The sequence below is a fragment of the Nycticebus coucang genome, chromosome 7 (genome assembly GCF_027406575.1).
Source record: "Nycticebus coucang isolate mNycCou1 chromosome 7, mNycCou1.pri, whole genome shotgun sequence".
NCBI classification, from domain to species: Eukaryota; Metazoa; Chordata; class Mammalia; order Primates; family Lorisidae; genus Nycticebus; species Nycticebus coucang.
In genome coordinates, this window is record NC_069786.1 from 108,963,833 (window position 1) to 108,979,542 (window position 15,710).

A 15,710-nucleotide genomic window follows, 5' to 3' on the forward strand; every position below is an offset into this window, starting at 1 on the left:
TACTGCAAAAATCTATACGGTTGGGAGAAATTAATAAGCAAGTTATTCACTTGCATAACTCTATACAAAGGAAGGCAGTGCGATCAACAGAAAGAACATGGGATTGACAGTCAAGCTTCCTGAGACAGGATGCTAAAAGTGTAACTCTATCGATCTGCTATACTAAGCAATTTATTTAATATCTCTGAGCGTATCTCCTCAATGGAAAAATATCTATGAAACAACGAAGGAAAATGTGCATGAAAATACCTGGCATGAGAACTAGTTAACAAAGGGGACTCGACAATGTCTGTCAAATCTGAATCTGAATGTGATCCACAATGGTCATATATGGATTCTGATTTGATTAGTAGATAAAATGGTCATTGAACTTTTTTCCTACGTGAAACTAGAATAGACTTATTGGAGGAGCAGTTAGCAAAGGTTAGGCTTTGCTATAGATGTTAACCAAACATCAATTTTTCATATAGGAGATCTTTCTGGTGAAATTATACTAGAGAAATTATGGTGTATTCATGAATATATTTATTCTACTTCTGTGCAAATTGGTTTTCCATCTATAGGATAGAACCAAAAGTATTAATATTTGGTTTTTCTAAAAAGTAAAAATTGCAAGAAAGGTCAAGATATTTTTAATTGAATTCATTTTCAACACACCTAATGCAATAGATGAAGGAAAAACATGTGAAAAAAATAAAATATTTAGAGCGGCGCCTGTGGCTCAAAGGAATAGGGCGTGGGCCCCATATACTGGGTTCAAACCCAGCCCTGGCCAAAAACTGCAAAAAAAAAAAAAAAAAGTAAAATAAAATAAAAATAAGTAAATAAATAAAAAATAAAATTTTCAAACAATGCAACTGTAGCAATTTTGGGGAACTATTCTCGAACATCAATTTTTGAGTTTGCTATATCTGAAAACTCAGTGACAAGTATACTGATGAAATCTGATGCAAAATAGACACTAAACAATATTTACTGAAATGAGAAGATGTTTCTTAGAAGCTTATTCAAAATATTAATAGAATAGGTATGAGAAAAATAGGAGTGAAGAAAAATTAATCTTGAAAATCATAACAAGAAATGTATAGGATATACCAGTGCATCAAGACCCATGGTGATTCACAAAATATTGGGCAATTTTTGGCAGTGGCACTTAATTTTTTACAGTGTTTGTGTAAATCTATGTCCAATCCACATTAGGGTTGGAGCTGGAGACATATGATGATCATTAGCATTGCTCAGATGAGATGACTAAATTCTTTATTACTTTAATTATACATTTTTGTATCTCAGTCTTTTTCTTTTTTTTGAGACAGGGTATCACTTTGTTGTCCTTGTCAGAGTACTGTTATGACATACCTCACGGCAACCTCAAACTCTTGGGCTCAGGCAATTCTCTTGTCTCAGCCTCCTGAACAGCTGGGATTACAGGCACCAGCCACAACACCCAGCTATTTTTATTTATTTATTTATTTATTTATTTATTTATTTATTTATTTATTTATTTTTAGAGACAAGGTCTCACTCTGGCTTAGTCTGGTCTCGAAACCGTGAGCTCAGGCAATTCACCTGCCTCAGCCTCCCAGAGTGCTAAGATAACAGGTGACATGACAACCACTGTGCCTAGCCTTTAATTATACATTTTTAAAGTTTCCATATCTCTGAAATTATTTTGTAATTCTGTGACTTATAGTCAAGAAGTTACTTAAATATGTTAGTTTTAAAAGAACTCACAGAGATATATCAACTTGCTCTTTAACAACCCATTACAGAAATTTCCTTCCCTATGATCCATAACCTTCTTTACACAATTCACAGTTCTTATGCTATAAATTAATTGAATTTTTCATTACTGTCCATAGTAAAGGGACAGAATAACTGCTTATGCCCTTCACAAACTTACTCAGAGATCATTACATATGAAATTGTATTATCGACTTTGGTTCTTTAGGACCAATAAAACCATTTCTTTTCCTCAGAAATATGATTTTCCAAGCGTAATCATCCTTGTGGTAGTCCTCTAAACTGTCTAAGTTTTCCACATTCTTCTTTAGATTAAGTTTAAGAATGGCTCATGGGGTCTAATGAAGTGTGGACGGCTCAATATACATTTTTTTCCCCTAAACGAAGTACAGAATAAGCACTCTGGTAGTAAAATAAACACTGTCTAAATTTCAAATGAAGACTGGGCAAGGTGGCTCGTGCCTGTAATCCTAGCACTGTGGGAGGCCCAGGCAGGCAGATGGCTTGAGCTCAGGAGTTCAAGACCAGCCTGAGCAAGTGTGAGACTTGATCTCTAAAAATAGCCTGGAGTTGTGGTGGGCACTTGTAGTCCCAGCTACTAGGGGAGGCTGAGGCAAGAGGATCCCTTGAGCCCAAGAGTTTGAGGTTGCTGTGAGCAATAACACCACGGCACTCAACCCTAGGGAGACTTAGTGAGAGTCTATCTCAAGGAATAAACAAACAAACAAATATAAATAAATAAATTTCAAATGAATTCTTATGGAGAATATTGAGCTCTCGCCCACCCCAAATGTTGGTCCTCAAATTATCTACTGAGAGATGACTCAATAACAGAGATAAACTGAAAATTTTTCTAAAGAAGGATGAATGTGACATTTTGGAATGACAAATTCATACTGACCTAATTATTAAGAAAAAGCCTGTATCATGGAAATCGAAGGGAAGTCTAAACAATAATTACCATTTTCTCTGTAAGACCAGATAGGCAGCACTTCATCCATGGAGACTTTCTAGCCCCTTCATTTGATTCTCACAGTTCCATTCTTCTTTGCTATAGTATTTACCATCCTGCTTTATTTATTTATTTTTTATATTTTCTGATCCTGACATTGGGATCATATATCATACTGTTTTAGATTTTAGCTTACAAGTTCTTTCCCACCTTCTTTTTTACACTGCACTTACACTGCCATAACGGTTACATAGTTAAACGTGAATAAGAACGTTAGCTTTCCTCAAACAAGATGTGAACTTCATACACACGTATCTTTACATAATCCCTCTTCCCAGATTCTTCTCTCAAGTGAAGAGAGAAGGTGGAATTAGTCTCTTCTTCATTTGTGTTCCTATAACAATGTATGCATATTTATACTATGTCAATACTTATTATTGAATCTAATTACTTTTGTATCTCTCTATTGTAGGCTATGCAATATTCCAGAACTACTCCATATCTTATAATTCTGTTTAAATGTATTAACTGGGGAATACATGTTTATGACAACTGGATTTTAAAATATTTCATCCCTACCACTAAACTTTATGCTTCTTGAGAGCAGAATATTAAATATGCTTCCCCATTAGATCCTATAAATACCGATTGGATAGATGGACAAGCAAACGATAACATAACAAAACATTCATACATGTTACTAAATGGTACTGCACAGCCTCAGATGTCTTCAGGCTTACCGGTCCATGGCAGGTGAGGACGCCATCTTCCATTTTCTCACACTGGGGATCACACTCCACACAGATGGAGCCGTTCTCAAACTCACGAAATTCACTGTGAAAACATCAGCTGCATAAGAAGGTGTAAGCAAACAAGCTGTCAACTTAACAAATGAAGGAACATCTGCTAAAAGTCCTATTGGCAGAGTAAATTCTAGAGTTTGTTTCTCTATGTGCCAGGAGCATCAGAAACATTAAGTTCTCCGTTAGGAGAAAAGATAAACGGCAGCCAGATGGCTCTCCTTGCCCTCCACTGGGTTCAATGATAGACTCATTCTAGAAACCTCTCTCCTGTGAGAGATATTCTAGCAGTCTCAGAAAAATAAAAATAAGCCCCTACACACAAAAAGACAAACAAAAAAATAAAATGAAAGAGTAACTTCTGATGACATAGCAGAACCATCTTTACCTTTTCGAGTAAGGCTGTGCCTGTCTCTCCCTATATAAAATTTTGCTCCTGGTGAAGTTTTAATTCCTAAACTCTGAAGTAACTATTGTACTTTTCTTGTTGCTAAGCTACGTGAATGTTCCCTATCCTCGTCCTTCAAATCCCAAGACTCTGCAATTTATTTTTAGTGAAACTTCAAAAAACACTTTGATTCCTTTTCTTCTTTTAAAACATCTGCCTTGGAGAATTAGAGAAAAAATATTTTTATAGTAGATTTTATTTTCTCAGATTATTGATCTCACATCACATCTTTTTTTTAGTCTAAATTCTTTTGAAGTAATTCTATATGGTATAAAATTAAAAAAAAAAACAGTTTAATGGTAACATCCTAAAACTTTCTAATTGAGATCTCCTAGGTTATCCGTTTCCACATCCTTCCATTTTTATGGCTCTTTGTATATTACATGTTATCAATTTATAAATTCCTGTCAATATCTGCTCCAAAATTTTCATTTCAGTAATTAAGCACCAGTTATTGACAACATGTTTAAACTACCCCTCCTTACTAATATAAAGAAGGATGAAGTAGTGGATAAAGACAATTTAGAATGTCACTTACGAGTCATTAGAGTTGACTAAATTTTTATAGCTTCTTTACTATTTTGTGCCTTTGTCTCCTCAGCTGCCATTCTAAGCCAGTCGCATTATGGATGTGACCATTATGGATTAATTAGGTGATAAATTCAAATATATTTTTCCCTGTGGTAAAGTGCTCACTTTTTTCTCATTTGAATACTATAGAACCTTAATAAACAACAGAAGGCCAAAGGGTGATCTGTTTTTTGTTGGTTAGATTAATAAAACATCTATTCGAAGGCAAAATAATTAAGTTTGGTTTTTCAAAATAAATAGCGTAAATAGAGGTTTGATTATGAATTTATAACACATATATTTAGTTACATGAATTTTGTATTTTTTAAGTGAGGTACTAATAATGGATCGAAATTTTTATGAATTTTCTTTAGCTTAAAAATCCCAATTACATAAACGCATGCTTCATAGACAGGAACAGTATAACTTTCTTAGCAGAGAAACTTTCAATCTATAAAGGTCAAAATGCCCTGGCATGGGATGGTAATTGAATTGTGAAAATAATCAAAAGCATTGTTTGTATAAAGAAAGTATATTACAATTACAGCAAAGCCTGGAATTATCAACTAATTACTAATTTTAGACAATAGTTCTTGGGTGATTAATGGGTTATGGTACCATATGAAGGTCATAAATTTTATGCTACTAAAACACAGGTCATTCTTTCTTATTCTTTTTGAAAACCCACTTCCCCGCACACAGAGTTGAGGATAAAATGTCATGAAAAATCACAGAGACAGCCCATTGCACTTGTTTCCAGTGAATTCCACTTGTATGGCTCTTGCTCTGCTCCTTTCTGCTCTCAGACAAGCTCCTCCTAGCAGACCTCTATTACTTCTTCTGCCCTTATTGTCACTGTTGTCACCATTGCTCTTTTCTTTTCTATCACTTCCTAGTGATGCTACTATGACTTTGCCAGTTTCCTTTTTAGCTGAATCTGATGTAACTAACTACAGTCTGTTAAACAATGCTCAGCTTTGTTTCGCTTGCTTTTGCCGTGACACAGTTCTCACTGTTGGGTGTGTTACCACAGCCAATAATATGTTTAAGAGTAAATGCTTTGGAATCAAGCCTTTCCCATTCCTTTTCTCTCTCTCTCTCCTTTACTTTCTTCTTCTTTTTTTTTTTTTTTTTTTTTGAGATAGTCTCCCTCTGTTGCCCCAGGCTAGAGGGTTAGTGTAGCAGGGCCTCAGCCTAGTTCACAGCAACCTTACATGACTGGGTTCAAGGGATCCTCTTGCTTCCATTTTCCTAGTAGCTGGAACTATAGGTACCTGCTACAATAACTGGCTAATCTTTCTATTTTTTAAGTAAAGACAGGGTTTGGTTTTTGCTCGGGCTGGTCTCCAATTCCTGAGCTCAAGTGATCCTCCTGCCTCCCAGGGTGCTAGGATTACAGGTATGAGCCACCATGCCAAGCCCTCTTTCTCACATTTAAATCCCAACACTACCTAGCCTGAGTTATGGTGGTTGCCCTGTAGGTCAGCTACCCGGGAGGCTGAGGCAAGAGGATCGCTTGCGCCCAGGAGTTTGAGGTTGCTGTGAGCAGTGACACAACAGCACTCTGTTGAGGGGGACAAAGTAAGACTCTGTCTCAAAAAGAAAAGAAAGAAGAAACCCCAACACTAACACTGATGTTTCTAGGCCTTAAATACTTTTACTACTCTGAACTTCAGTTTTTTATATATCTTACGTAAAAGTGAAAAATAGTGTTTGATTGTGATGCTGTGATTATTATTTTAAATATAAAATTGCCTATAAGGAGCTTAGACTGGCACTCTTTCTGATGTTTCCACATTGGACTTAGAGTTTCAGAAGAGTTTAACTTGCCAGTTAAGAGAAGTTTTAAGCTTTCATCCCAGTTTACCTATCTTGTTCATTTTGATTGCTTGAGTATAATAGTTAAGAGTTGCTGAAAAACATAGATTTTTACCTGGATTTGAACCCTAATCATCCAGGAATTGACGGATTTCTTTTTTTCCCTTCAAAAATTCCTCTTCTTAGGACTTTTTTCTTTCCTAAAAGCCAAATTCTCTGTGTGTGTGTTTTCCACTGATTTTGGTAAATGTCATATTTAAATTTGATTACTTTCAGCAGTTTTAAGATGACTATTCTATTTAACCACTGAATCAACTCAGATTAATAGACAAGAAAGGAATTCTTGTCTATTAACATTACATTTAGGAGGGGAACTCTTAGACCTTATTATGCATTTTCTTATGTGATAATCACAACTCTTCTATAAAGTTAACACCATTATTTTTCCATTTTCATATAAGAAAATTGAGTTTAGATTTTTGTGCAAAGCTGAACATTTCAATTAGGTAGTGATGAGGTTGAGATTTCATCCTTCCTCAAAGGCTACCTTAATTCAAAGAAACTAGCCCCTACCACAAGATGGGAGGAATGAAGGAACTCAATTAGACTTTCAGAAGATGCTTTTACCAATTATCATTCAAACCAGCCCTACAGTTATGATCTCTTAGGCCCCACTCCTGTTGCAAGATACATTAAAAACTTTAAATTTATTTAAAAGATTTGATTTAAAGTTAAATATGAAAAACATTAACTAGGAAAAGCAATCTGGTAATTCATGTTTAATTAAGAAAGTTGGATTTTTTCCTTTGGTTAGCTTTCACCGATTTGCAGAAACGAGATAAAGAATATTGTGTACACCCACTTCTTCATAAATTTCACATTTCTGACATGTTTAAAACTGAAATGTTAAAAAAAAATGGCCTTCTGGGAAGGTAATAGAGTGAAAATCAGATACCCTGAGTTCTATTATGGGTGTTGTGTGATTTTAGCTAATATTTAATTGCACTTGTTCTCACTATTCAGATGATGCAGCTGTTAGATAAAATGACTGCTATAATCTGTTCCTTCCTCAGACCTTCATATATAAAACAAGTGCAGAAAGACTAATTCTGCAAGTTCTCACTCATATGTGGGAGCTAAATATAAAACAATTTGTCTCATGGAGAGTAGAATGAAGGTTACTAGAGGCTGGGAAAAGTAGTTGGGAGGATAACGTGAGCCTGGACAATGGGTATAAAAGATATAGTTAATTAGTGTATATATATATAATAAAGATATATAATATATAATAATATATATAATTACATATGTAGATTACCAAACTTTTTTTTGAAACAGTCTCTCTCTGTCACACTGGGTAGAGTGCCATGGTGTCATAGCTCACAGCATCTCAAAGTCTTGGGCTCAAGTGATCCTCCTGCCTCAGCCTCCCAAGTAGGTAGGACTATAGGCACCTACCATGACTTCCAACTAGTTTTTCTATTTTTAGTCAAGACAGGGTCTCGCTCTTGGTCAGAATGGTGTTGAACTCCTGATCACAGGCAATCCACCCACTTCAGCTTCCCAGAGTGCCAGAATCACAGGTATGAGCCACTGTGCCTGGCCAGTAAACTTTTAATGTAACAAGTCACTTAATGAAATTAAAGCTTCTCGCATTTCATTTTTAATGGTGTCAATTGCTGCACACACAAGCATATTTTGGTCTGAGACATTTTTATGTACAGAAATATTCCTTCATGATACTGTGAACAAGAGTGAATGCAATTCAATACGACAGGCAGCACATAATTTGCGATTCACTACCAAATTTACAAGTCAATTGTACCTTACAAAATTACAAGCTACAATTTTCCTGAAAATGATTAAATCCTTGTTTAAAATCACTTTTATACTTGCGCTTCTAATTTTAATCTTTTCCCCTAAATTTCATTGAGGGAATTGAATTTTGTCATATTTCAAAGAAGAGATATATCAATATCATTATGATATTAGTTTTTATCCTTCTCATATAAAATGCAAAATTACAATGTTATTGGGGATAATGAATAGTTGTTAAAAATGTGACAGTTCGTGAGGCATAGGAAGAAATGGAATAAAGAACTTTCAGTGAGTATTATTAAAAAAAAAAAAAAAGTGGCTTAGGAACAGCACTAAAAAAGTGCATTATCACCCTAATGGAGAACAAGAATGATGCATGAAGTGGTATGTCAAGATAAAGTGATTTTTATGCACATATAAAACGTCATGCAACAAGGGATATACTAGGTGTTACAATTGGCAATGTGATTTTTGTATAAGAGGGAATATAAGATACTTGATTTAAAATCTTGCTTAGGTGTTCTAGAAAGTGGCAGAACACTTTCAAAAAATCTCTTCAACTAGAAACCACAATGGTAGTTTTTCCATAAAGCTGAGCAGTTGTCAAAGACATTGAAATGTGGGGCATTCCTAATACACAAAGAGATATACAACCTAAGTGGGAAAAACATCAAATGTTCTGCAGATGAACATTAATTAAAAAAGTATGGGAGAAAAATAAAACAAATTATTGGGGTTTATGGAAGGGAAGATTACTTATAACAATCTCCCTTCTAAGGAAAATTGGAATACATTTTTCAATTTTGCTTAAGTATAAGTTGCTATAATTTATTAAGAATACTCTATCTTATTCCATGGTATACATATACCACAATTTGTTAATCCATTCGTGGATCGATGGACACTTGGGCTTTTTCCATGACTTAGCTATTATGAATTATGCAGCCTTAAAGAAAGATGGAGACTTTACCTCTTTCATGTTTACATGGATGGAGCTGGAACATATTCTTCTTAGTAAAGTATCCCAAGAATGGAAGAAAAAATACCCAATGTACACAGCCCTACTATGAAACTAATTTGGGACTCTCACATGAAAGCTATAACCCAGCTACAACTTAACAATAGGGGGAAGTGGGAAAGGGGGGGTGAGTAGAGGGAGGGGAATCGGTGGGATCACACCTGTGGTGCATATTATAGGGGTATTTGCGAAACTTGGTAAATGTAGAATGTAAATGTTTTGGCACAGTAACTGAGATAATGCCGGAAAGGCTATGTTAACCACTGTGATAAAAATGTGTCAAATGGTTTATGAAGTGAGTGTATGATGCCCCATAATCATATCATTGTATACAGTTATGATTTAATAAAAAAATTAAAAAAAAAAAAGAATACTCTATCTTAGCATATGTTTTTAAAAATGCAAATAAAGGCTCAGCGCCTGCAGCACAGTGGTTACAGTGCCAGCCACATACACGGAGGCTGGCGAGTTCCAACCAGCCCGGGCCAGCTAAGGCAACAATGACAACTGCAACAAAAAATAGTAGGGCATTGTAGGGGGCACCAATAGTCCCAGCTACTTGGGAAGCTGAGGCAAGAGAATCACTTAAGCCCACATGTTTGAGGTTGCTGTGAGCTGTGATGCCACAGCACTCTACTGAGGGCAACATAGTGAGACTCTGTCTCAAAAAAAAAAATGCAAATACAGTATACGTATAGAGAGAGACTTGTCTTATAATTTTAAATAGAATTATTTCTCTTTAAGACAATTCTTCCAGGTGTTGTTCCCTTCATATAACAAGAGCTCTCCTTAAAAATCTTGGCCTGCACACACATTATGAAATTTTCTTATAATTTAAAAATCTAAGCTAAGCAGTCCTTTGCAGCTGGTGAGGTGAAGTCAACACTGGAAGAAGCCTTACCCGTCATAGAGGTTACAAGACTCTATGCAGACCCTTCCCCGGCTGAAGCGGCGGCAGGAGAGGCACTGGTCTGGCCCAGAACCCCAACAGCCATCACTGGAACACAGATGGTTGCACACCATTCCTTCAGCAGCTGCAAAACACACCAAAATCAAGGAAAAAGAACAGCAGATTGGGTCAAAACTTACTATCATCCAAGGTAAAGCTATTTTTAAAGACATCTGTCTTTCAAGGAAACCTTGGTTTCCTGCTCAATCACCATGTCCCACCCTACCCCCAACTTTTCCCTATTGTAGAGTTCTAGTCCCCGTGTTTGTATAGTTAACCTTGCATTTTTCAAAATTTTGGATGAAAGAAAATTTTCTGTATAAAAACTATAGAGAGGAGAGGTGATAGAAATTAACTCTGCAAGACAAAAAATAAACTGCTCCTATCCCAAGCCAACACTTTGCTCCACCAACACACCAAATATTTTGCCTTCAATTCCATTCTGAGAACGTCATGCAGAAATAGAAAAATAACACTCTCATGAAATTAAAAAACATTGAAGGAGGAAGATAAAAGAGAAATATATGGGGTGGTGCCTGTGGCTCAAAGGAGTAGGGCCCCGGCCCCATATACTGGTGGTGGTGGGTTCAAACCCAACTCCAGTCAAAAAACTGAAAGAAATTATGGAAGGTAAGAAGGGGAGAAAAGAATAGAAATGAAAGACAAATTTGCTATAGTTTGACTAAACCTACTCTAATATTAGTCAGATTGGCATTTGTAAAGAAAAAAGTTTGAAAGAATATTCAATGAATTATGAGGAAGTACAAAGATAAATAGCAACGATATATTTTTTACTCTTATCTCTATTTTTTGTTGTGGATGGGAAAAGTGCCAAAGAATTTTAAAATTGCCACTTAAGGTTCACCTACTCTGTTCCCCTTTATACGGAATATGTTTTATTCAGTACATTATTATTTATCCTACATAATATAATTTTCGTGAAAGGATACTCAATGTTAAAAAAGAAGAGTCAGAAAGATTTAAAGTGTTATTCTGGGTATTTGAAAAGTTATTAGAGTCATTTGAAACACAATTGTTATCATTTTCATGAAATATTAACAATTATCAAGACGATAAAAGCATCAAAATCTTTATCTTTCCATTAGTTACCAATTTTACTTTTGAGATGTATGATTTTATGGCAAGAACATTTGTGAGTAGAACACGTTAGTGTAATATAAGCAGGGGATTATATCTGTGAAATCTGGGAAAGTGAACTTCTCTAACTTATGCTTGAGAATGATTGCCTGCATCTGTGATCCTGACTGGTTTTAAAACAGGGAAGCAAATCTCCCAGTTCATATTTTCTTTGTTATATATTCTGGGGCTGTAAAAAGGCCCCTGTGTTAAACCACGCAATTTTTTTCCCCTCAGGGCAAACTTAGTCCTGTCGACAATTATAACTAATTGAATAATCTTCTCTAGCATACTTAAAGAGAGAAGTGTGTGTGTGTGTGTGTGTGTGTGTGTGTGTATTTGTAGCAGTTTAACTTAGGTGCATATATTATAGAATGTATTACCCATACATAAAGTGTCCTATTTGGTAAGTTTTAACATATATATGCAATTATGAAACATATTGACAATCTGGATTATGCACATATCCATTACCTCCAAAAGATTCTTTATGATCTTATGCAATCCCTCCTTCCTGTTTCATCCTCCTCAGAGGACCGTTGGTCTACATTCTATTACCCACTGAACATTAATTTGCATTCCCTACAATTTTACATAAAGGGAATTATATAGCATGCACTCTGTTTTCATAGAATTTCTTTCCTCACATAATTATTTTGAGATTTGTGCATGTTGCTATATTAAGAGTTCACTTTTATTACTGAATATATTGTATTGTATGGATATACCAATTTTTTAACCCATTTACCTGTGGACATTTAGACCTATTTCCTATTTGGGCTGTTAAAAATTAATCCAGTATGAACATTTGTGCAAAAGTCTTTGGACATATACTTTCATATTCTCAAGTAAATAAATCAATATTCAGTGAAATGGCTAAAAAACACAGTAGGTATAGGTCAACTTATTAAGAAGCCATCAAGTTGTTTTTCAAAGTAGTTGTACCATTTTACAATCATACCATTAATGAACACAAATGGGATGTGAAGTTTCCCTACTTCTTTGTCAACACTTGATATGGACATGCTGTTCAGTTTTAACCTTCCTGGTGGGTGCGGTGGCTCATGCCTGTAATCCTAGCGCTTTGGAAGGCTGAAGCTGATGGATACCTTTATCTCAGGAGTTCCAGACCAGCCTGAAAAAGAGCAAGACCCATTTCTACACTGTGGCGGGCACCAATAGACCCAGTGACTCAGGAGGCTGAGGCAAGAGGATCAGAATCGCTTGAGCCCAAGAGGTGGAGGTTGCTGTGGGCTATGATGCCACATCAAGGCAACACTCTACCCAGGGCAACAGAGTGAGACACTGTCTAAGAAAAAAAAGGAATCTCTCTAACTCATGTGTAGTAGTTTTTCATTGTGGTCTTAATTTGCATTTTCTTAATGGTTACAGATGTGAAGTATCTTTTAATGTGCTTATGTGCTACCCATATATACATTATGGTATAATGTGACCAAATCCTATGCCTAGTTTATATTGTATTGATTGTTTTCATATTAATAAACATTGAGAGTTCCTTAAATATTCTGCAAATATTTTCTTTTAATCTTATTCTTGTCTTTCCATTCTTTTAACACTGAATTTTTAAAGAAATAGATGTTATTTTAATGAAGTACACTTTATCAATGTTTTCTTTTTTGAATTGTGTTTTGGGCTTGGTATCCAGGACATTTAGGTATGTCTAACCTAGAGTTACAAAGGTATTCTCTGATGTTTTCTTTTAGAATTATTATAGGTTTACAATTATGTATATGATCCATTTTGAGTTAATTTGTGCATATGGTACTGTATGAGTCAGGGTTCTCCAAAAAACCAGGCTAATAGAATATACCTAAATATATCCAATTATATGTATATTTGTTTGTATGTATATTATATATGTGTGTATAAAACACCACATACATATATATATATATGAAAAGAGATTTATTGTAGGAATTCACTCATATATTTTTAGAGAGAGAAAGTCCTGGTCTCTGCCATCTGAAATCTAGAGACTTGAATGAGACTTGAGATCCAGAACTGATGATAACGTTCTAGTCCAGGTACAAAGGCCTGAGAACATAAACACTGCTGGTGCATGTCCACCTCTGAGAGCAGAAAAAGATCAACATTATAGCTCAAGCAGTCAGGGAGGGAGAGTGAATTCTCTCTTCATCCACCTCTTTGTTCTATTTAGGCCCTCGATGGAGTGAACGCTGCCCACCCACACCAGTGAGGGCAATCTGCTTCGCTTAGTTGACCGACTCAAATGCTAATCTCCCCAGGAAACATCTTCACAGACACACCCAGAAGTAGTGTTTAACCAAAATCTGTGCACCCTGTGATATTGTTAAGACGACACATAAAATATACTATCATGTGTAGTACAAGGTACTGTGAGGTTGTATTCATTTTTTACATGAGAATCCAATATTTCTAGTATTATTTGTTGAAAAGACTATCCTTTCTCCACCAAACTACCTTTGATATTTATAAAAATATCAGTTGCCCATGAATTTGTGGGTCTATTACTGGCTCTCTGCTCTCTTCCATTGATGTATTCATCTCTCATTGTGTATACTTTTTCTTGATTTCACTTTTAGTTTCTTGTGTTTTAATATTTGAAGTCCATGTCTTGAAGGCAGCATATTGAACAAGCTTTGCTTGTTCAAATCTAATCTGACAATCTACCTTTTAATTAGGGTCTTTAAACCATTTATATTTAATGTGATCATAGATATAACTAAGTTACAATCATTCATCTTGACTTTTCTTTCCTCTTTGTTCTACCTCTTCTCATTCTTTTCTTTTTCTGTCATGTTTTGGACTAATTTTTTAAATGATTTTATTTTTCCTTTTTTGTATGTGTAGCTTATGAGCTACAGAACTTTATTTGCTATTTTAACTTTAAGTTTTATACTATACATATTTTTTTTTAATTAATTTATTAATTTATTTTTTTGTAGAGACAGAGTTTCACTTTATCGCCCTCGGTTGAGTGCCGTGGCGTCACACAGCTCACAGCAACCTCCAACTCCTGGGCTTAAGCAATTCTCTTGCCTCAGCCTCCCGAGTAGCTGGGACTACAGGCGCCCGCCACAACGCCCGGCTATTTTTTTGTTGCAGTTTGGCCGGGGCTGGGTTTGAACCCGTCACCCTCGGTATATGGGGCCGGCGCCCTGCTCAATGAGCCACAGGCATATTTTTAACTAAATCTTTTACTCTGAAAAAATTGTATATCCATGTGTAATTATAACTAGTGATAGATCCTATGTTACCTTCACCCACTATTGCCTAATAGTAAGATCTCACAAAAATATAATATAGTAACACAGATTATTGACATATAGTTGAGACACAGAGTAAACAAGAATTCTTAACATTGTTCTTGTATCTTCAGATGAACTTGTCTCCCACCTTCACTTCTACCTTACTCACTCAACTGTTCTTATTGCAAACACTAACTTGTTCTTCATATCTATAATTTGGTCATTTTTATAAATGGAATAATTCAGTATATAATTTTCCAGGTTTGGCACTTTTCCATATTTTATTCCAAAATAAATCCTCAGAGATTTTTGTATATTAACAGTTTATTTTTATTGATTGAAGTATTTCATAGTATGGAAATACTATAGTTTCTTTAACCATTCATCTGTGGAAAGTCATTAGGGTTGTTTCCATTTCGGCACCATTACAAATAGGTCTACTAAAAACATTTGTGTATGTGGATTTGTGCAAATTTTCTGCAATAAATTATTAAGTATATAATTGCTAGGTTACATGGGCACTTTTTACCGAAGGTTACAAACCATTTCCAGAGTGATTATACCATTTTACATTTCCACCAGCAATGTAAGAATTATTATATTTCTGTGCATCTTCTCCATCATTTGATTTTGTCACTCTTTTTTTAACCATTCTGATGATGTAGTGCTATGTCATTGTGGTTTTAAGTTAAATTTCCATAAAATGACTAACAATGTTGAACATTTTTCAATGTGTTTGTTGTCCATTTGTATATCTTCTTCAGAGAAATGTGAGAAATCTCTTTAAGCTTTTGCACATTTTAATCAGTTTTTTTTTTTGCTATTTGGAATTAAGAAGTCTTTGTATATCCAACAATCCAATTTATTTACAATTACTTTAGCCTAATCTGCAGATTATACATTCTCATCCTATTCTTTCCTTGTATTTTGAGACAGGGCTTCATTCTACGGCCGGGGCTGGAGTGCCACAGCATCATCACAGCTCACAAAAAGCTCAAATGCCTTGGCTCATACAATCCTCCCCTCAGGCTCTCAGAGTGCTAGTATTACAGGTGTGAGCCACCTATCTGGAACTTTCATCCTTTTAATCCAAAGTTTTATAGAGAAAATATTTTTAATTTTCATGGAGTTGAAATGATCAATATTTTCTTTTATAGATTATGCTTTGGTGGCAACTCTTAAGTTCCCTTTGCCTTGCCTTAGATC

General features: G+C 35.2%; 1 protein-coding gene across 1 annotated transcript in view; it reads right to left on the bottom strand.

Annotated features, from left to right (window-relative positions):
• ERBB4 (erb-b2 receptor tyrosine kinase 4) overlaps positions 1–15,710 on the bottom strand; it is a 1,129,145-nt gene that overhangs the window by 257,877 nt on the left and 855,558 nt on the right. Inside the window, exons 13-14 of the mRNA XM_053597917.1 lie at positions 10,069–10,201; positions 3,436–3,529 (exon numbers count right to left, since the gene is read on the bottom strand). Of these exons, the coding sequence (XP_053453892.1) occupies positions 3,436–3,529; positions 10,069–10,201 (227 nt within the window). The remainder of the gene's footprint in view (positions 1–3,435; positions 3,530–10,068; positions 10,202–15,710) is intronic.